The sequence below is a fragment of the Triturus cristatus genome, chromosome 8 (genome assembly GCF_964204655.1).
Source record: "Triturus cristatus chromosome 8, aTriCri1.1, whole genome shotgun sequence".
Lineage (NCBI taxonomy): Eukaryota > Metazoa > Chordata > Amphibia > Caudata > Salamandridae > Triturus > Triturus cristatus.
In genome coordinates this window covers 192,260,556-192,282,581 of record NC_140591.1, presented here as the reverse complement: position 1 = coordinate 192,282,581, position 22,026 = coordinate 192,260,556, and the positions used below count along the sequence as shown (strand labels likewise).

Below are 22,026 nucleotides of genomic sequence, written 5' to 3'. Positions count from 1 at the left end.
CTTATCTCACAGCTGACCTTGTATCCCAGCCCCATATCAGGCACCATTGAGCTCCACTTTCATTTTTCCCGGCAAAAACATTAGTAAAATCACCTTCAAACTTAAAACATTGAATATAGCGGTAAATATAATTAGCCACACACTTTAAAGTATGTTCCACAGTAACCCTTATGACCTGACTGCTAATTAAATAAACAAAAACAGAAAGGCCATGACAGGGCCGGCTTCAGCGCTGATGCGAAAGTCTTTTTTGGCACCGCACCAATAACCTCTTTCTCCGTAAATAACCTTTACTACCACCTTCCAACAGTGCCCCTCGTCCCTCCATAGCCCCCCCATTGACCTCCTCCTCGGATTCCCTCACTGCCACCCTCCACTAGTGCCCCTCATCTCTCTGTAGCCCCTCCCCCTCATGACCTCCTCCTCGGATTCCCTCACTGCCACACGCCACTAGTGCCCCTCATCTCTCTGTAGCCCCTCCCCCTCATGACCTCCTCCTCAGACTCCCTTACTGCCACCCTCCAGCAGTGCCCCTCATCTCTCCCTAGCTCCCCCCTCCACCCCATGACCTCCTCCTCGGATTCCCTCACTACCACCTTTCACCAGTGCCCCTCATCTCTCCCTAGCACCCCCCTCCACCCCATGACCTCCTCCTCGGATTCCCTCACTGGCACCCTCTACTAGTGCCCCTCATCTCTCTGTAGCCCATCCCCCTCATGACCTCCTCCTCAGACTCCCTCACTGCCACCCTCCAGCAGTGCCCCTCATGTCTCCCCAGCTCCCCCTCCACCCCATGACCTCTTCCTCGGATACCTTTACTGACACCCTCCACTAGTGCCCATCATCGCTCCATAGCCCTTCCCCCTATTGACCTCCTCCTTGGATTCCCTCACTGCCACCCTCCAACAGTGCCCCTCATCACTCCATAGTCCCTCCCCCTATTGACCTCTTCCTCGGATTCCCTCACTGCCGCCCTCCAACAGTGCCCCTCATCACTCCATAACCCCTCCCGCTATTGACCTCTTCCTCGGATTCCGTCACTGCCACCCTCCAACAGTGCCCCTCATCTTTACATAGCCCCTCTCTCATATGCATTTCATTTGTTGTACAGCACTACTCATATCAGTGTAGTGTGTGTCAGTACTTTAAACCACGCACACATTATACAGGGACAATGAATCCTGCAAGTATATATATCAGTCTACAGGGAATGTCACATAAGCCAATGAGGATTACAAGGTATATGAATCACATGTCATCCATACTGGTGGGCAGTATATTTTAAGAGGGTTTGGTCTGGGGAAACAACCTTAGGATTTAATGAGTATTCCATGGGGGTCAGCTTTACTGATAAAAATGTATATCTTCCCAAACATACTCATTTTAGCAAAATTAGAATAATTAAAGACTGGGGAAGTTCTAACTATATCAGAAAAAAAGCAAAGTTCTAACTATACCATTCATGTTTGTATGCAGCTCTTTAATGACAGTTCATTGGTCACTGTCCTATGTTAGGATTGTAACTTCTGAACTGCAAGTAGCACAAGGATCTCTGTGACAAAGGCAGTAACCCACTGAGCTATCCACATAAAATACAGTTCATCTGCATTTAAAAACTACTAACAGACAAATGATTGCTCTCCAGCAGGATCATTTATCACCAGCGTTATCTGGGCATTTGGTATGGTCTTATTGTTGTCCTGCATCGGCCATAATAATGATAAAAACTGTTTAAATGAAGCGCACACGAAGTATGTGTCCTGCTGGGCCTGCGCAGATTTTAAAAAGAAAAAGAAATAGTAACACATTCTCTTACCTACTCTGTTAGTCAAACTTTGTGTCACAGATTGATGTGATAAGCAGCTGCAGGGGTCAGGAAAGGTGACAGGAGTAAACAAACTTATTTTCTCCTGCGCTGCATAGAAAAAAAAATATCCACGCAGCAGAACATTGTCGCCTTTGCCATGTGGAGATGAAGGGGTGAAAAAATAAACAAAGCCTCATTAACACGTAAATGGTCTTTCAAAGACCTGTGAAGTACTCTGGTGCGGCTGCGATAATCTCTAAAACTGTCTGTGTGTGTGCGCCCGGGAAGCTGTCTCGGCCCGGCTGACACGCACGAGGTGTGCTTTGCGCGCCTGCCTTCAAGCCCTCACTGCGAGGGCCAAGGCTCCTGTTTGTAACACAGCAGCAGCTCACTAATATTTCTGTAAATAATCTCAGTGACACTCTCCCATTTCCCATGTGTGAGGTCCTGTTTTGACCTAAAAGAAATTTCTTATGGATGTTGTATGAAGCTTAAACACATTACTCTGCAAAATGTCTGTAATAGACTCTCACACCTCACCCTCATTAAATTAAAAGGAAAAGGTATTTAAAACAATCTGTTTATGAATCATTCAAGGTTCAGTTGTGGGTTGTGAGCTGTTACTGTTATACATATTCAAATAATGGTAATAACTTTAATGTAGTCTACTGTTTATCAATGCTATGTTACTAATAAAAAAATAAAAATACAAATGTTTTTGTTTTTGAAAGAATTATTCGTGGCCATCAGGGAAGACTCTCTGCAGAATAGAGATGGCTCTATCATGGGGCACCCTGAAAGGCTGGAGCCCACTTTGCCCATGCCTTAAAACATCTCTGCACATACGGTACCCAAACTGTGGTGCACATTTATGTAAGTGCTACTCACAGACACCACTCGCATTTAGAGAGGGATTGAACAGGCCAAGACATGACAGACTAAGTGGATTCTAATGGGGAGAGCCAGAAAGAAGCCTCCGCGTTGAAGCTAAAAAGACCTGTGCCCCATGACAGAATACCAGCAGCCACCACAGACCCTCCAGGATTTCGCGATTTAGCGATTTGCAAAAGAACGACTAAATAGGCCTCTTTTTATTGGCCCAGCATTGGCCGCTGACCCCAATACAATAAGGGGGTCAGCGGCCAGGCGAGGTGTTTGTTTACTCTGGTGTCCAACAACAACTTGAAATGCCCTAGCACAATTGTCCAATATTCAGGCATGAGTTTCAATGCCAGGATGAGCCTCACATGCCCAGGACTCGCTTTAGATACCCAGGTACAACTATCCAATGCCCACGCCTGGGACATCTGGCCCATAGCGCTGGATGCAAATGCTCCAGGAGGCCTTTCTGACTGTGACCACGTTCGGTGGTATTTTCTCCTTGTGTTTTTTACAAGGCGTGGTGCTTACTAAAGCCGGATTGTTACAAACACCCAGAAACTATAATGCGCAGAATGCACTGGACACTCCCTGACAATCTCACCCGATGCAGCAATGAGCCAACACAGGTACACCAGAGAGCTTAAGTTGTCCGTTGATTAAAGTTTTAATTTACCCAGTGAATCTATAAAACGTGTATCAAAATACAGCTTAAAATAAGGTAAACAAAACTGGATGCTAGAACCTCTCACATGGGATAACTTTGGGGCTTTAAAGTGCCAAGATTACATTTGCAGCTTACAGCCAGTTGATGCAGACAGTACTCACGTGTCCGAGGTTCATCCATACCTGAGTAGCTGATCCAGTGCTACGCTCTGTATTCTGGGACTTGTAGTCCTGCTATAGTTACCATTATAAAATGAGGATTGGTAAACAAACAATAAACTGGACTGGATGAGATTTTGACGCACATGTCTGGGAAGCATGAGAGCTCAAAAGGTGGATTCAGGCTGAGATGAGGGACACTAAACATTGTTTTATATTGTACGTATTAATATAGTGGGAATGAGAAGCCGATAAAACCTGTGAAAACGAGCGTTGCTTTTTTTTCTCCTGGGATTGGAGCAGGTCTGATTGGCAAGCAATGGGCACCAGGTGAAGTGGCAGACTTGATTGACAGGGTGCTCCGATGAGCCCTCCTCCTGTGCTCGGGGATTGGTGGACCTGAGGTCTCAGGGTATAAGATCACACCCTGTGGTACTCGAGTCAGGGTTTTCAGGTTAAGATGGCGACTGGGAGTGCATGCGGGGTGTTGCTACTGGTTTTATACAGTCTTCGACTTGCTTTTGGTGCTGAGGTGGCAGCGCGGGAAGCAGTGCTCGATGAAAAGTCTTCCTCTTTGACCTGCGGCCCCCGCGGATTGCAGTTTGTGCTTCCGCCGCCTGCGATCAACGTCTCCTTCACTGTGTCTGTGAGAGGTAAGGAGGAGAATTGGAGTTTGGCGAGGGAGGGGGTGTGAGAATGTAGTGAGGCACTAGGAGGGTTGGTGGAACTGTGCATCCTCTGAGTTTGAAGCCTAACTGTTAGTTTAAAAATATATATATTGGTCGCATGTTGGGTTCCTTGGTAAGATTTTTGTTACATGAGAAACTGGTGTGTTGGCGTTATCGCCCCTAAGATATAGGAGCAGCCAGCAGGTGTGGCGCTGCTTTACTTAGCATGTCGAAAATGCTGTTTTTTCATTCTACCTTGCAGCTATGTGCCTACAAGTCCCAGAATGCTGCATTTGGCAGGTTGGGTTTTGTTTGAGGGGTTGGCGGGAATTAATGTGAGGTAGGCTTTCGAAGGCAAAGATGTTACATTTTAGTAAATGTTTTACCTCGTTCTGGCTGTTCTCATTCGAGCTAGGTGGTGGGGTTGAAAATGATTAAGTCTCAGTTCTCTGTAAATTGCCCCCCAAAAAGTTCGAGGATGCTAATTGCAGTGTATTATCACCCGGCCGATGTTAATGGGATGGGCGACCTTTTTGCGGAGGTGGTGGTCTGTTTATGAAGGGGGGAGGGCAAGCCTTGGAGTAGCCTTGTGCCGCATGCTGTCCCATGTAATTATCGGGTGCAATCGGCTAAGTTGTATTTCTCTAAGCAGCCCCAAAACTGATAAAGCAAGTTTACCAGCCCAGATGAACTTGCGGCTGGTATGGAGGCCGAGTCTCCTATGAGAAGGCACCTGAAACTACAGGGTCATCATGTTTGCTGATCACCAGAACATTCTGCCTGGCTCAACATTGACCATTGGGGCTGAGTCCAGGTGGCTCGTGCCTCTGTCCTATACATGATGCTTTTAGATGGCAGTCAGTCTTGCTGAGATCTGTCCTTGTGTTCCTATCTGTTTTGGGCTTTTGTGGGTTAATGTTGGTTGCAGGAGTTGTATCTCCTCGGTGCTTCTTCAGTGGGCCTCCTGGAGGACTTCTGTTTTTAGGTTGGTAATAGTGATATTTGGACACAAGGTGATGTAGTGTGGTGGCATCTGATGGTTTGAAGGGCGGTGCCCCCTAATGTCCAGATCCGGCCGGGCGCTCTCATACTCTCCAGAACGACACTGACTGCGGGACTTGGGTTGGTCTGAGACCAGATGGCTCTCTAGTCATTGGTGCGGACTACACAGGGTGCTACGTGAGTGAGCAGGTGAGGAGCTTTGTAAACTAAAGAATGCACCACTGCTACCAGCATGCTAGGGGGGATCGGCTGTGGTCTCACAATTAATTCCTTTAATCTTCCTGGGTGGGGGAGTCTGACTCACTGGGGGCATAAACTGACCCCTCCATCATGGGGAGGCAGCAGGGATTGACTTTTAAAGAGGTGTACAAAAATGATGGCTGGAGTGCTTGAGTTTATCCCAGCCACTTTTAATTGTATTCTGTTATTGCACACCATTCCACCTCAGTTTGGACCGAGCCATGGGCAAATCAGTCTTGCCTCTGCCACACAAACAGTCCAGCCTGAAGTGGAAAATGAGCACATAGACCAGTTTTGCCCTGACTGGGGCTGGTCAGTTGGGTGCTTGATTGGGTGCAGCTTGCTTTCCAGTAGCGCAGGGACATAACCTGGTCCTGGGAGGATGCGAGCTGTACTCTCTCCTCTTCTCCTATAGGATGAAGAGTATGTGATGACCCTGGAGATCACGGAGTTCTTTGCGACACAGAATGTCACTCTGGAGCAGCGCCTGAAGTGCCCAGCCTTGCCTGGTGAGTATGAGGTTGTCTCTGCCAGTAACCGCCTTCAGAGGGGACTACGGTCATCGCTGTGGTAACTTGAACGGTCTTTCCTTGCAGCCATGGATGCTCCCAGTCCTGATGTCTGCTCTACCGTCGCCAGAGTAGACCGGCTCCTCTGTGGCCGTCTGCCCATCACCCGGACTACCTGCCAGGAGCTCGACTGCTGTTATGACCCGACCGATGCCTCCACCCCGTGCTACTTCGGAAAGCCAGGTTTGAGTTATGTTTGTGATTTATACAGCGCACAGCTACTCCTAAGTGTCCCGGCGCTACAGGAGACCACAGAGTTGATTTGTTTGGTTAGTGGTTTGGCCTGAGTCTACAGGCCCTCCTACTAAAATGAGTTTTAGCTGCTGTCACGGGGAGGCTATTCAGTGGTTTCATACCTGCTCCTAAAACTAGTAAGTGGTGAGTAATTGTGCATCGTTAAATGGGGACTTGTAAAGAGTTGTATCCTTTGCCGAGGTGAGCAGATATTATCACGGTCTGAGAATTGCCCTCCTCCTGGAGACCTTTTCAACTGGTGACCATTGGGCATATTTGTATTAGTCAAACCTTCCAATGTGCCTTCTTCAATCACTGGTGCTGCCAATGTTTGCAGATAGTCCATCTCCCATGCAATCTGCAAGGGACGTCTTGGCAGCAATTATTTTAGGATGTGCGATACCTAATAAAAGCCTTTACTTCCATAATTGAGAACTTTCATGAAAGGAAAGGCCCATGAATGAAGGATGGAATGGAGGTGTGAAGAAACTCAACCAAGGATCTTGGACTAGTCTGATCTTCTAAGAACTACCTCTGTAGATCTGCCAGGCCAACCCTGCCCAGACGTTACTCTGGGCAGCTACAGAGCTGGTCTGGGAGGAATCGTGTAGACCTGGGCAGGGTAAGGTGTCTTTGGTCTGGTACGAGGCAAAACCTGACCAGGTCCTGTAGTCCTGTCTGTTTTGTTTTAGGTAAGTTCAGATTTTGTGGCATCTTACGTCTACTTATTGGCTTCATCATAGACTCTCCTATTAAACGTTCTGAAATGTTTGTTTGGGGAAAGAAAACGGATAGGAAATCTGACTGGGTAAAAAATGGTTGCTGTTCAGCCATGGAGAACTATCAAATTAGCTCCCTTTTTTTGTTTTAATCCATTTAGTGACTGCCCAATGCACTGCTGAAGGCCAAGCGACCATCGCCATCTCTGCAGACGTTGTGGTGCCACCTCTGAACCTGAGCTCCGTCCGTCTCCTCTCTGTGAACAGTGCATGCCCAGGACTTCAATCGCATCAAAACGAGGCTTTTATCTTGTACCAGTTCCCCTTGTCCTGCAGTGGTGTTTCCCAGGTGAGTTGATGTGGAAGCCTCTGACGTAGGGATTGGTGTAAGATTGTGGGGGTGCTACTTGTATTGGAGGCGAATGGCCACCTGGACCTACCCAATAAGCACTTGTCAACTCTAGGGTGTTGACCATGTTCTACATCTGTGTCTACTGGACTTCTCTAGCACATTAAAATATGTACAGCTTTACCTGTTGTGATTATAATCGATGCATTTCGTGCACAGTTTTAGACTGTTCTGTCTTTCCAGTCCCTTCACCTCTCCTGCCTTTAGTTCAAGAAGCACCAGGCTCCTGATTGAGTTACTTCTGTCTTCTCCAAGGTCTCCAGTAAACTGTTTTGCTCACTCTGCACATCTCGTCAACAGGTCGATGGTGACTCCACTTTTTATGAGAACAGACTGGACGCGCTCAACAGTGTGGTGACCTGGAAGGGTGCCTCCATCACCAGGGAGACAAATGCAAAAACAACAATTGATGGACAGAATGCAGAACAATGTCATACATTCACCCCAGTACAGAGATCTGGGCCAGCACCTTCTGGTAAGGTGCACCTGATGGGTGACTGTACTTGGGTTGGGGTAATTGGCACATTGAAGTAGGGCTGTCTGTCGGTGTGAGTGATCCAGTGGGGGGAGTCCTTCCATGCTATTGCCCTCTTCAATGGAACAACCTCCCTGCAAGACCTTGTAGGACGCCCTTGGTTAAGAATTGTTTAATGCCAATCCTTGTGTCAAAGTGGTCAGCCTCACCTAGCCCTCTCTATGTACATGTCCTGTACTTGTTTTCACTTTACTCTACCTGAACCTCGCTCCTTCATCTGTGCCGGTACTGAACTCCTTGCTGGACGTGGGGCAAGAGCTTATCTGAACAGCCTGGTACAGGGCGATGGCATGTCTTCTTAGTAGTGCACTATCGAACCAGAGGTGTTTGAGGACTCCTTGGTGCCAGTTTGTGGAACAGTCACCGCACATAAGTAACTGGCTCCAGCCCTGTTTTTGGAACTACTGCCCTTGATTCTGTTTTACTATAAAGTAGTCCTAATGAGGACATTACTTGAGTCCTCAAAGTCGCACCCTCTGGTTGTTTTTTTTTTTTTTTTTTTATAACCCATAAAGGGCGACTTCTTGGGCTAATCACTTCCATTTAGGAAGTAGGCCATTTTTCTGTACAAAGCCCAGCCTCCCAATCTCCCACTTAGGTCTGCATCTTAGTCGCTGACCAATGCTCCCCTAAATAGCTCCTACAGTTGGTAGTCTATTAATCCTTATGTGGGGGTTGAGTGCACATGGAGCCATCTGTTTCTTACAAACTTCTTTTGAGGGAAGACTTTAGTGCGGCTCATGGCCTGGCCATCCTCTAGAGTCAGCTTGACCAGCCCTGGTTATGTGAGCGTTTTGACTTTATTTTATTCTAGAATGAATTCACTTCAAGCTTCTACTTGGCCTTTCTTGACACTGCGGGCTCTGGGCTCATCTCAAGATCTGACGGGCCTTTGCACTAGCTAAGCAGGTTTTTTTTTTTTGGTTTTTTTTTTCTCTGATTTTCCCTAACTTATCTGTGGATCACAAGCTCGTAGAATGGAGGGTGCAGAGTAACTTGTAGCAGTTTCTGTCCACTGACTTTGCTTTTGCTTTTTTTTTTTTTTTTTTTGTTCTTTCCCACACCCTCCTCCCACCTATGGGTGACCAGCTTGGAGTCTGCATCTGGGGAGGTGATAAGAGGGCTGTGCTTTCATCATCCTTGAACAGCCCTCTTGGAACTTATTATGGATGAGAGCTAGAGCCCAAGCTCTGGTCTGATTATGCTTTTAAACGTTTCACCAAATAAGACTGTGCACTGCCGAATCCACCTCATGGCTCTTTAACCCACTACCAGACACTGCTGCCCCTTTATTTCCGTCTTGCCGTTCCCTGCTTTCTCGCTGTCCCTCTTTTCACTCTTCCCCCTTCTGTTTTGCCTTTTGCTTGCATCTGCGTGACGTTCCCCAAAAAATGTGCTGGTGGACCCCACCTGCTCAAATTAAGCAGTGCCCCCCTCTGTACTGATTCTTGCCCCGCTGCATTGAGTCGTTGATGCTTCTGCTCTTACTCCTCAGGTTGACCGTGCGTTGCACCTTCAGCAGCAGGACCAGCGGTGCTTTTGTCCCACTGCAAGTGGAAGTCTTCACGCTACCACCACCTCTGCCAGTAAGCAGCCCTGGACCCCTCTTCCTGGCGATGAGGCTCGCGAAAGGTACGGGGCCTCAAGCGTGTCCTTTAATAGCAGACCAGATGGTTAATGCATCTTTTACACTCACCTTCCTGCCCATCCTAGGTTAAAATCCTACCTAGCTGAGCTCTACATCTCTCTTCAGTTGGGCTCCTTGCTGTACAAAATGCTCTCCAGGCTTGAAAACATGGAGTTTGTACTGACCGGTTGTCACTACCTGAAATTCTAGCATCCTGGTGCTAGCAGCCAGATGCTAGGACCCTAGCAGGTGAAGGTGGCTGGGGTATTGTGGTCCTATAGTTGGTTGTATTTGAATTCTTAATTGGCTTGAGGCCTCTTCTGAAATTTTTACATCACTTGGTTAAAGACTAGGTTTGCCTATTCGTAGACGGGTTAGAAAAACTGAGTAGATGGGTTAGAAAAACTGAGTAGAAGGTTAAAGCTTTTCAAAGTTTTGCTAAATACATTCTTTGGGATAAAATGCTGCATGTGGGAATCCGAAGTTATTTCAAGAGGGATCCCTAGTGCAGAGTGGGTACCCACCTAAATTTTATTATGGGTCCTGCTTTGAAGGATTAAAAACCTATCGTGTATAGGAGAACCTCTGTTATCCTTTCTCAACCTCCCAACAGGGTCGATGGCCTTCCTCTGGATACAGATCCCTTCTAGTTTATACTTCCTCATAGTCACTATATTGTAGGGAGAAATGTGTGGCAATACTTGCCCTTGGTGTAGACACTTGAAAGGCGTACTTACAAAAATAAAACTAAGCACCCGTTATTTTGTTTCCCTCAAAGGCTCTCCCGTAGTCATTTACCAACAGCGATATTCGCGATCCCCCTCCCCAATGTATTATCGGTGTATGTCGTTTTTTTTTTACATAGGAAGAATTAAACTTTCCACCTGAAATTAATCAGTCTCTAGTCCTAATGTTTTCACCTACGAATTGTCTAATGACCTGGCGTGAGGTTTTCCAGCAACTGGGATGTCTTTACCAATGCTTTAATACCCAGTCAAGTTGTATTAGTTGCCAGTGCATTAGCGTGTTGGATGTCTTTGATGTAGTATTGAGTTGGTCATGAGAGCAGAACTCCATCTTCCAGCCTGGCTGCAGCAGATTGAAGATCTCCAGAGAAGCTCATCAGGTTTGAGCTGCTACTACATGGAGGACCCAATTTTCTTGCGTATCACTGAATAGAACGTATAACTGGCCACGCTATCCTGGCGATTGGTGCTAACCTAGTTATTTCTACACAGATCAAATGTACAGTTCCTACTACACAACCAGCGAGTATCCGGTGCTGAAGGTCCTTCGGGAGCCTGTATTTGTGGAGGTTCGGCTTCTGCAGCGCACAGACCCCAACTTGGTGCTGGTTCTGAACGAGTGCTGGGCCACCCCTTCCCGTAATCGCATGCAGCAGCATCAGTGGCCTATCTTGGTGGCAGGGTGAGTGTGGGATTAGGTTTGGTTGGGAATGGATTTTCCCTGTTAGATTTGTGTCATATTTTTTTTTTGCTTCCATGTTCCATTTTTCTGATCCAGATGTCCCTATGCTGGAGATAATTACAGGACCCAGGTCTTCAACAGTGCTGCTTTTTCTAAGCTACAATTTCCATCGCACTACCAGCGCTTTGCCGTCAGCACCTTCACCTTTGTTGGTGATGCTCAGCAGAATTTGAGGGGCCAGGTGAGTTCTCAGGCTTTTACATGTCACTTTTTTAACTCATTTGGCAGACTTGTGGCTACGCTTTGTGGGTTCTGCATAACTTTCCTTTTGCCACAGCAGAAGGACTTGTCTTCTGGTATAGATGCTGATGGAGTATTCAGGTCCTTCTCCCACCTTCTCTTGCAGGTCTTCTTCCACTGCAGTGCCTCGGTGTGTGTCCCTTCCGCACAGACATCCTGCTCTCCTTCCTGCCCATCAAGGAAGAGTAAGACTTGGTCCTTGCATGTTCTGTATTAAGCAGTGTCCAGGGTGGGAGCTGGAGTTTGATGTTGGGTTAATTGGCCCACTGCTTCCCCCTTGATTCACACTGTTGGTCCCCTTGCCTCTAGCTTGTACTATCTACTTTGGGGACCCCAATTTTCAATTCAGAGCAACCTCTGCTTGTTTCTCTTTCTATATAGAGCGAATGGTGGAGGATTTGTTGACCAAGGATGTGAATATTGTGACCGAGGGCCCCGTCTACTTTGTCCTCAAAGGAGGAGAGATGGCAGGTATGTGTAAAGAGTAATTGGGGAGGAGAAACTAAGTTGCACCAGGCATGGGGGGGGGGGTGGGCTGCATTTATAGTGCTTTACACTGTATAATGGCTTCAGATTAAGGACTGGTGTTCAAAGGATGCTTTCTTGTCCATGTTGGGCAGTGCTGCAAATATGCTTTTAGTAGCGAAGAACAAGATGTAAATACTGCCGTGCATGGTCCAACATTAATCACCAATAATGTGAATGTCTGAAATTGCTGTTCTGCCCCATCCAGTAAACCTTACGGGGGTGGGCATTAGGTAAATGGAGCCAACTCCAAGAATTATAGTGGAGCAAGGAATGTGTCTACTGCACCAGTTACCATCTGTACTCCTCAATTACAATGTGCATGGAGTGAGTGAAGTAGCCATGATCTAGTTTACCTAATGTTACATCAATTTTGCATTCTTCCTCCTCAGGCTCTCGCAGCACCTCTGAGGAACCCTTGATACCGGGATGGGCCAGAGCAGCTGTATTTGCAGTCGGGTTCCTGGTGTTTCTTGCTGTGTCTTGTCTTGCTTTGGTTCAGTTTGTCAGGCTCTGGAAGCAACGCAGTAATCATACATGCGGAACAGCAGTGTCGAAGACCTAGAATAAAATATTTACTACCAGTCCCAATGCAGTGTTGTGTGTTTGTGTTCTAAGGGCTAGTTCTAGGCTTCTTGATTTATTTGTTGATTGTTGGACCTGGTCCTCTCTGCAGGGTTATTCCCTCAAACGTTTTCCCTTCCTTCTGTGTTTATTTATTTTAATGTTTTTCTCCCCTGACCTGTATTTGTTGGCTTTAGGACTCTAGCACCAAATGGCAGTGAGTGCCTAAACTGCATGTGCTCTCTCCCTTAAGCAAGTTGTGATTGGTCTACAGCTGTTTGGCATATTTAATTTACCTGTAATTCTCGCACAGTGTCTCCACATACCCAAGGCCTGTAAGTTAAATGCTACTAGTGGGCCTGCAGCGCTGCTTGCATACTCCCACAGAAGTCGTCTTTCAAACCTGCCTCTGGCCTCCAGCTGCAGGACCTGCTTGCAGTTTACCGATATTGACTTGACATTGAAAGTTACTTGCCAAGCCTGAAATTCTCCTTTACTTCGTGGTCACCCTTGGGTAGCACTATGGGCAGAGTGCCGTGTAGGTGAAAGGTAGGAAATGTGGCATGTCATGTTAGTGACAAGCACCCTATTTCGTTTTCCACTACAGGGAGTGTTGCTCCTCTCGTTCGCATTGGGAATTCCCTGATATGATTGCAGTGGTTTCTGATCTGAAAGGAGCAGTCTTAACATGTTTGTAATAGTGGTGCAAAATCCTGCTTATTGGTGTAAGTGGGGCTTTTCAGTACAAAGGTAGAAATGCCTCTTTTAGAAAGTAGACATTTCACAGGGCTTATGACTTTGTGCTTTGCAGCCTGATTCCAATTCACATCTAGGGTAGTGACAGCTGGGTTTTGTGCATACTTTCTGGACTGCTATCTCACAGGAAGGATTGGGTGTAACTGGCTTGCATCTGCATACTGAATGGTCTTCATGAGCTGGGAGAGCGTGAGGTTGGGCACGCTTACATTTGTATAGGCTGGGGCGCCTCCTCACAAAGGGCTCATTTACCCACTGCTGAAGTCTGGAGCTAGAACTGGTATTAAATGGTGTTGTACACTTCTAAGACTGCTTTTGGGTTTACCTCCACATCACTACTTTCGAGTAGAATTATTTTTGCTCTGGACCCCCCCCCCCCCCCCCATGTTTTTATATGCTGTGTGGGACTTGTAACCAGATGATGCTGGCCCTACATGGTGCACCTTGCCAGGGGACTGAGCTGCCCGCTGGAACCATTATTGGGACTGCCTGCTGTGTTGTATGGCCAGCTGCTTGTGGGGCAGAAGGCGTGTGGTGAACACTGGTCTGCTCCTGGCGGCTTCCATGTGCCTGCTCTCTAGCCTCAGAGGGAAATGTATGGTGAGCACTCCTCAGTCCATCACCGAGGTGGGCGCTTCATGGAGTAGTTCTGGCTTGCTGAGATCTGCTCGTTGGAGTACTTTACGAGCGGCGCGTGTTGAACCCCTGAAGGCACCCAAGAAACTGCACTGGGAGTTCTGAGATTTCTTTTTCTTCACCCCCCCCCCCCCCCCTGCATTCTTTGCTCTGTGACACCTCCCCAGCTGGAGAGAAGCTGGATGAGGAAAAAAAGACTGCATGACCAATCCCCCTAGTGCCTTGCTGTGAAAAGTTGGCCTGGTATATGCTGTCCATTAAGTGAGCACCCTGTGCCAGTCCAAACAGCCCTCATGGTTATTTAAAAGGTCAAATATAATTGTACAAAGCTATCCAAGTGGTATCTGTGGAGAGCAGCCTTCAGGCTCAGTCTTGAAGGAATATTAAAAAGCTTGTTTTACCAGAATGCAACCTTATTGTATTGGTTAAATGAAAGGAACCACACAGTTATATGTAGTTACAACACTCTAATACAGTGGCTGCTAAGCGCAGATCAACATCAAGCACTCTACACAGTAGCACAACTGTAAGTAGCACTAATACACAGTGGGCTTCAGGGGAGACCAAAGCATATACTAAAATAGTGGTATAAGAACCACGACTTACTGTCAAGACAGTATCTAGAGGACTGTGCAGTGTAGAAACACAACCGTGTGCGCTGTACAATTCTAAGTCGCGGTTGCAGTTTTAAAGCTTAAGGACCCTTCCCAGTGGATTACAAGGAAGCCCTTTGGATTATAGAAGGTTGGAGAGCCACCCCACCCGTGTATACCAGTTACTTCTCCCTGGGAAGCTTGGTCAATAGGGCTGAAGTGGTGTCACAAACTGCTGTTGATCTCAATGGAGAACTTCAAGGAAAGGCCACTGTGTGAAAGAAGAAAAGTGTCCATTGGAATCCAAATGTGGATTCTGGTGAAGCTTACCTGAAAGCAGAGGGGACAGTCGGTCACTCGGGAGTGACCAGGGGCTCAGACGAATACCCACCTCTGTTTGGTGCATTGAGGGGGTCTTGACTCTGAAGCCACCGGGACCAGGAGACTTCAATGATCTGGAGCCACATACGAGCTGTCCAACAAAGGAGGTCGCGTGCGGAGGGATCTGTGTCCGGCTGGAGCACCAACAAGTCTTTGCAGTGGCAACCCACCAAGATGGCAAAGGTTACGGTTTGGACCAGCAAGGTCCAGGAGACTCACCAAGCACAGGGGTTGGGGGGCAAGCCTGGAGCAACCAGGGGAGCCCAAGAAAAGCAGTGTTGACCCACCGGAGTCATGGGGGGACCTCCAGCAGGTTTACAAAACAGCGAGGAGGCCAAAGTTCTTTGGAGATGATGCCAAAGGTTGAGGCTACTCGGAGCCCAGTGCAATTGTTTGAGAATGCAGACTAGCATATGCACGTGCCAAAATACACAGGGTACAGGTATTGCAGCCCTCACAAGGGATTCTGACCTCAAATTTGATGAGGGGGCAGTTCAGACCTCTAGGGATCTGGAACCCACCTACTGTGTTGCTGGAGCCTTAGGAGTCTGCAGGAGCTCAGGATCAGCAGACCAGTCAGTTGCGTTGCAGTACCTGGGAGTGACTCATCTCCAAGGGAGATATCTTTGGTTGTCCTTTATGCTCCACAGGTATTGCACAGAGCCTTTATGGTGCAAGCACAGGCTATGCTGCAGTGTGAGAGGGAGACCAGTCTGGTCCAAACTAAGTCCAGTGTGTCAAGACTTGAAGTTCAGTGGTTTCTTGATCAGAATCTTGTCCACGTCGAATCTAGGGTCTTACAGCCAGGTAAGCCCTTTTGTACCCATGGGAGAGAGTTGGACAGATTCAGGGGACCTGGACAGTGGGAGGTTATTCCCATGGACTTTGTCCAGTTTCGTGCCAGAGCAGGAGCCACTGGCTCCCAGGACTGGTTTGAACTTTGTATGCACAGTGACCAAATGTGCCCCTCATGCAGACATTCAGTCGCTGGCAAGCGCACTCACCCTGGCTTAATACACTAAATCCTGTCTGGCAGTTGGTCGCACCTACCTGGGACAGGATGCTTATTCTGCCTTCCCGTGCTCTGCTCAGCAGCAGAAGGGCAGAAATGTCTGGTCGGCAGCTACCCTTTTGGGCTGCCGGGACTAGAAGGCTGGTACTGGCAACACAAGGGACCCCACAAAGCTCTCTGAGGGGTGGAAGCATACCTCCTGCACGGTTACCGGTGTGAGGATATGATTCTACAATGTTTGACACCAAACACGATGGGGTTACTTTCAGCTGTTTTAGAGTTGGTCATCACGTGGTTGCATAATGCCACTCTGTCAAACGGCTGCAGCTTCAACACCCTGGGAGAATGGACTCTGTAGGCTGCATGGGTGCCCTGCTTGTGCAGTGGCACCCTCTTACTTGGAACCAAGCACCCTGCCTTCAGGATGGTCAATGCCTGCTATAGGGGTGACTTATAGGTTTTAAGTGTAGTGACCTGTAGATGTGGTAAACCTAATCTTAAGTGGTACCTGTACCACTTACAGGCTGCAATGGCAGGCCTGTAGATCCATGAGAGGCCATACAAAATGGGTGGCATAATGCTAGCTTCAGCCCATGGGAGGCCTCTGGGTACCTATGCCATGGGTACCATATACTAGGGGACTGACAAGGGTACCCAGTATCCAATCTGGAGTGTACATGACACAACATTTTAGGGAGAAAGCAGATAGACTTGGTTCCTGATTAGCAGGATCCCAGTCAGACTACGCAAAAACAGTGTAAAGAAGCAAAGTGGGGAAGACCATAATAAGCAGATCCTACACCTGCTCGGACCACGGGACAGAGCATAGTGATGAGCGAGCAGCACCTCCTGCTAGGAGTGGTGGGTGTTGTGAGGGACAGTCGTGTACCTGCTCAGTGGCTTTGTTAAGGGCCTCTGTGCCCAACAAGCTGCCTGCTACCAGGATGTGTTGCCTTACAGCTGAACAGTGTCCATATGGTGGCCCAGGTCACGGCTGCCCAGATGAGGCAACACGACCTATTGAGGTCCCCAACATCTTCTCTGAAGGTAGCGAAGAGTGAGGGGTCCAGCGCGGTCTCATTGGGGTGTATATGCTTTTTGACCCATGGTAAGGTACCTTCGCTTGCTTGTGGCAATACAGCAAGAGTCCTCGGTGGATGTGCCATTTATTGAAGGTTTCAAAGCTTATGTATTCACTATAATGGGCGTGCAGCTGCTTCTGCCTCCTACATGGTGCCCAGGATCACTGTATAAACTGTAATGGGAGCACAGGTACACAATGCTCTGATTTCATGGTGCAATGTGGTAATTCATGTATTTATAACGTGCTGCATTTCATTCCTGATGTCGATTAATGTAGATTGCTTTGCCTTATATTGCCTGGGTAAACGCATTATGCTCAGCAGTTATGGTTCATGTGTTTTCTTCCACTAACTGCTGCAGTTCATGCCCTGTTATGGTGTCATTTTTGCCTTCAGTGATTATTGGTGTATAGATTTGGTCTAGGTTTGTATGCAATACAGATACTTATTTTTCATATTCTATTGTGTGGATTTTTTGTGTGGTCTATTTTTCACTGGTTTGTTGCACAAATGCTTTACATATTGTCTCTGGGATAAACCTGACTGCTTGTGCCAAGCTACCAAGGGGGTAAGTTATCTTGGGTGTGGAACTCCCTTACCCTGACTAGAATGGCGAGTTCTGTCTGGCTTGTGTGCATACTCTAGCCAACCAAAAACCCAATTTCTGACCATGATCTAGAGCCAGTTGTTGTAACCGCTTTCAGAGGGCCATGGGGCAACGCATGTTATTGGGGCCAACTGTGATGGTTGAGGTCTTGTACTCCTGATGTTGCAGGGCAAACATATGGAGCCCTCTCCACTGCGCCTAGTACTCCTTCTGCACTTGACTGCCAAAGATGGCTGTGGCCAAGCAGTCCAGGCTCCCTCTGGAGAATGAAGGGGTTAGCAGGTGCAGATACAGGTCCCTGAACACAGCTCATAGCTCAAATTGTAAAGGGTTTGAACTGTAAATCCATGACCAGTCAAATACTTTCCGTTACAAGCAAGTGTTTGTTTTTTCTAACTCGACAGATGCAAATCAATACAACATTCAGAAGCAACAACCCCATCCCCTTGAGGCCAGGAAGTGAATCATTGTCCCACCAGCCTTTTTGTAACCCGTTAGGGTTATTCCCCTTTTACTGGTGGCTGCATAGGTACTCAAGTGCTCCCTTTGACTCTGGCATTTAGTTAAGTTTCTATGGTGCTGCAGTAAGGTTGGCAGTCACCCCCTTCTCACCCAGTCACCCTTGGGGCCCAACTGGCCCACCTCTCATCTTACCCACTCTTGCTGCACTGAAGAGTTCAGCAATGCAGCAAGGACATTCAACTTGCACTCGCGAGTCCTGCCAGGTGAGAGAAGACTGGCTGCACAGGCTCTCTCGTTGGAGCAGCTCTCTCCCTTGTGAAGACTCAGTAAGTTAACTTAAGTCTTCCACTTTCCTCAACACCCACTGAAGCCAGCGAGGATGCAACATCTTCCACGTCCTCTCCAGCACTTATATGGTGAGTTGGGCACAGGTCCCTAGCAGGGCAGGAGCAAACTGTGTATTGGAGCCTCAGTCCCTCCTTTGGGTGGCAGCACGAATCGTTTGGTGATACTGGTACGTTTGGTGATACTGGTACAGGCAACATTACCTGGCATATGGGGTTTCTGTGATGCATAGTTGCATGACTCTTCCAGCACAAGGGGCCTGGCCCATGCAGTTGAACGTCTTGGCACTCCTTGTAGTAACTTTACCGTGGCCCACTCTGGCATAGGGGGTTAGCACAGACTTATTGGTGTAGCAAGACCCACATGGCGCTCAGTCTATTGGGGCCTTCTGCTGGCATATAGTGGTTGCTGAAAACCGTTCTGCACACAGGTGGCTGGCTGATCAGTACATAGCCGACTCCTCCCATGAAGTCCTTACAGTAGAGCTCCTCACCAGACCTTGCTCCCTCCAATGCTTTCATTGCCCTCACAGGGCACACTGGTGTTGGCAGGCAGGCACTGGTGATCCACAGCAGGTGGTTTTGGTTTCCCTGGCGGATCTCCCTCACACAGCAAGGAGACTGATGGGGCTAGCCCCACCCCAGTCCTGGTCACTGTAACAAGGGGAAGCTCTGCAAGATCCCATCCACATGTCTCCCCCACTCAGGCCTGGACGTAACAAAATGCAACCCAGGGTCCTCCATGCAATGTACCATTGTAGGCACACTCATTTAGTGCTGGATTAAATGTGTGCTGTGACTGTACAGCTACCTCTTCATTATACCATCACATGTATTGTTAGTGCACGCTTTTTAGTACTGAAGCTTTGCTATGTTAAATGAGGCAGTACTATTTACAAAAAACATGCTTCCAGCACACTCAATGTGTGAGCAATACAACACTTCACCCTTCATGTATTGTACTTCACTCAAGCACACATGCATCTAGCATATGCTTCCATTGTACAGCACTACATCTCTTGTAATGTATTTTTCTCAGGCATACTTGTGTTATCCACACTTACTACACTGTACTGCTCTGATGGACGTATGTGTACCTAGGAAGGCTACAGTACTGCAATAGAGTTACTCCATAGCACAGGGGTAGTATCGCACATCTACTTGATGTGGGGCAAGGGTGTGTTAAGCACATAGTAGCAGAACTTTTAAAAAGGTGAGCCTGTAGGCCACCTCTAGTGGCACATGGTAAAAAGGCCTGCTTGCTACAACTCTTCACTGCACTGTATGTTGCCACTACTGTGCTTGTGCTGCTTAATTCCTGGTGCAGGCGGTATCCTTCCGCCATGAGGGTAGTAGTTTGAGTGTCCCTCCTGGCCCAACAAGACTGCAAACCAGGAGACCGGCCTGTCACGGCTCACATAAATGATCTGTTTGCCTATGACAGTCCGGATTAGGGATCCAGACAACAGTACAGTTGGGCATATGGGGCACGGGTACATGGCTTTACCATGCAGAGCACTTTTCCATCCCACAGCGGTCATCTTAAACCATGTGCTGTTTTACTCATTTACAAATGTAGGTGTCTTACCATGGATTCCTTGTATGTTGCCATAGGTACATATTGTACAAGCCCTTGTCTGAAATAAGTATTGCCTTCTGGATATTTGAGTTTTAGTTTGGCCACTACAATGGTAAAAAGAACCCCAGCATGTAAGCTCTTGGCTTCCATATCATCCTGAAACTTCATTATGGCAAGCAACTTTTTATCTAGATAAAATGATTAATTGAATACATGAGTCCATTTGGGCTTCTTCATATGTCTGAAGTGAGACCTAGACTGGTGGCATACAGTAGATGTGAGGAGAATGCAACTAGGCTCAGTCGCTACGTGCCTCAACATTACATGAATTCAGTCTCCATTGCTTTGCCCTAGAATATTCAGTAAGCAGTACAGACCAGTCGAATGACTAGTCTAAAGCATAATAATCTGTCTGATTCACAAATGTAACCTTACACTTTTGTGTAAGTTTACTTTTTTGCCATTTACTAACTGTTAACCCCTTCCATGCGGCGCCGATTCCTGCTGAGCGCTGACTGTTTCTTGCGCGGGTGTGGTCATGACGGAACGGTTCCGTCATGAGCACAGCTCAACCGACGCTCATGACGGAACCGTTCCGTCATGAGCGCCGAAGGGGTTAATTGTATGTTTATGACTGCATAGTCTCTGCAGCTAGGGGCAAGGAACTACACATAAAAAGGATTGAACAGGCCCATCTTTATTAGGGCTGGGTGGGACACTCTGCTCTCCCGGCAAAGTTTGAGTTTTGTCACTCTGCTTGGGGTGCAGAGTTCACAAGAACACCAACCACTGGTGGAGCAGAGTTTACTGGTGCGTTCGCCCCCTAGACTACTCTCCCCAACCTGTAGTACACAAGGAGTTGTGGGGGAGAAAGAGGGTGGGGTCTCAGTGTGCTGCAATTCTGCTGTGTGGGGCTTACTGGTGGTAACATGAGGGTTTCTTGGCACCCAAGGACTCTCAGCATCCACCGGGACTTCATTAGGGGTGGCCGAGCAATACTCCGCCTGCTTGCAGAACTCTGAAATTGGGTGGAGTTTTTTGGTAACTCTGCGGAGAACAACTCTGAGCTCTGACCAGGCCTAATCTTTGAGTGGAGATATCTGCCCTGAGTGTGCAGTTACCAGTTGTAAAATTAATATTACCTTGGAGTTTGGGAAAAAATAGTAAACTTGCACAATATACTGTATTTGATGGCAACTAAATTTGAAATTCCTCAATCTATCCACAACTTTAGCTTAGAATTAGTGTTTCTTTCATGGAAACATCTTTACTTTGCACATGTTTCCTTTAAAATAAATAATCTCTGCATTATTGGTTGTACCACTTGGATGATATTTATGCATGCTTTAGCCAGGGGAATTCTGATTTTGCTAAATTGAATAGATTTGAGATGTAAGTTTACTAATCTGTTGGTTCACTAATAGAATATCGATGACTAAAATATCCCCATACACAAATATCTGTCATATCGACATCCTATATTTATAATGGTAAGTATAAAAATATCGAAAAAACTATGTACAATATCGTTTTAAAAAAAAATATTCTTGTATATAAAAATGTTAAATATAAAATAACTTTAAAAAATATATTTGGATTAATAGACATTTAAATAAATGTAATGTACACATACATATATGAAATGTAATATATATTTACTTAAAAACATATATGAATTAAATTTAATATATTTTTAAAATTTATAAATATATAAAACTTTACATATATAGCTATAACATAAAAACGAATAAAATATTATAAATTAAAACATTAAAATATGTAATAGTATTTTAACTAAAATTTCGCAATCCATTGAGTGCAACAGTAGGGAAAGTGTTGGATATTGGAGGGGTAAAAATTACTATTCCCACTCCAGTGAGTGCAACAGTAGGGAAAAAGTTGGATAGCAGAGGGGTAAAAATTAATATTCCCACTCCAGTGAGTGCAACAGTAGGGAAAAAGTTGGATAGCTGAGGGGTAAAAATTAATATTCCCATTGTAGTCAGTTCAAAACTAAAAACAAACCAACTACAACACCAGATTTAAAAAATTACAAAAGATAAACCTTGTTAAAAAATGTAACAAATACTTAGAATTTTTTTTTTAATTTACAAATTTCTATTTTAATTATTTATAATCAGAAACATTAATTGCATAAATGTAATCTTTATTTCCTACCCTGTAACACCACACAGTTCACAACACACATTTAAATTAAAAAAGTACCTCCATAATTATCAATT

General features: G+C 46.6%; 1 protein-coding gene across 1 annotated transcript; it reads left to right on the top strand.

The window, feature by feature from the left end:
- Positions 1–3,970: 3,970 nt before the first annotated feature.
- LOC146801822 (zona pellucida sperm-binding protein 4-like) lies at positions 3,971–12,354 on the top strand. Its single transcript, XM_085624043.1, has 12 exons — positions 3,971–4,164; positions 5,249–5,370; positions 5,837–5,930; positions 6,018–6,173; positions 7,105–7,292; positions 7,653–7,743; positions 9,376–9,519; positions 10,753–10,942; positions 11,039–11,183; positions 11,349–11,427; positions 11,624–11,713; positions 12,160–12,354. Exons 1-12 carry the CDS (start codon positions 3,972–3,974, stop codon positions 12,330–12,332), a joined length of 1,665 nt encoding a protein of 554 aa, XP_085480169.1. The 5' UTR covers position 3,971; the 3' UTR covers positions 12,333–12,354.
- The last annotated feature ends 9,672 nt before the right edge of the window (positions 12,355–22,026 follow it).

Excerpts from the sequence above, each read along its gene's own strand:
- LOC146801822 (XM_085624043.1), top strand. The coding sequence starts at position 3,972 with ATGGCGACTGGGAGTGCATGCGGGGTGTTGCTACTGGTTTTATACAGT. Across the intron at positions 7,744-9,375 it reads CTCCATCACCAGGGAGACAA|TCCTCAGGTTGACCGTGCGT; the intron begins ATGCAAAAACAA and ends TTCTGCTCTTAC. Across the intron at positions 11,714-12,159 it reads CAAAGGAGGAGAGATGGCAG|GCTCTCGCAGCACCTCTGAG; the intron begins GTATGTGTAAAG and ends CTTCCTCCTCAG.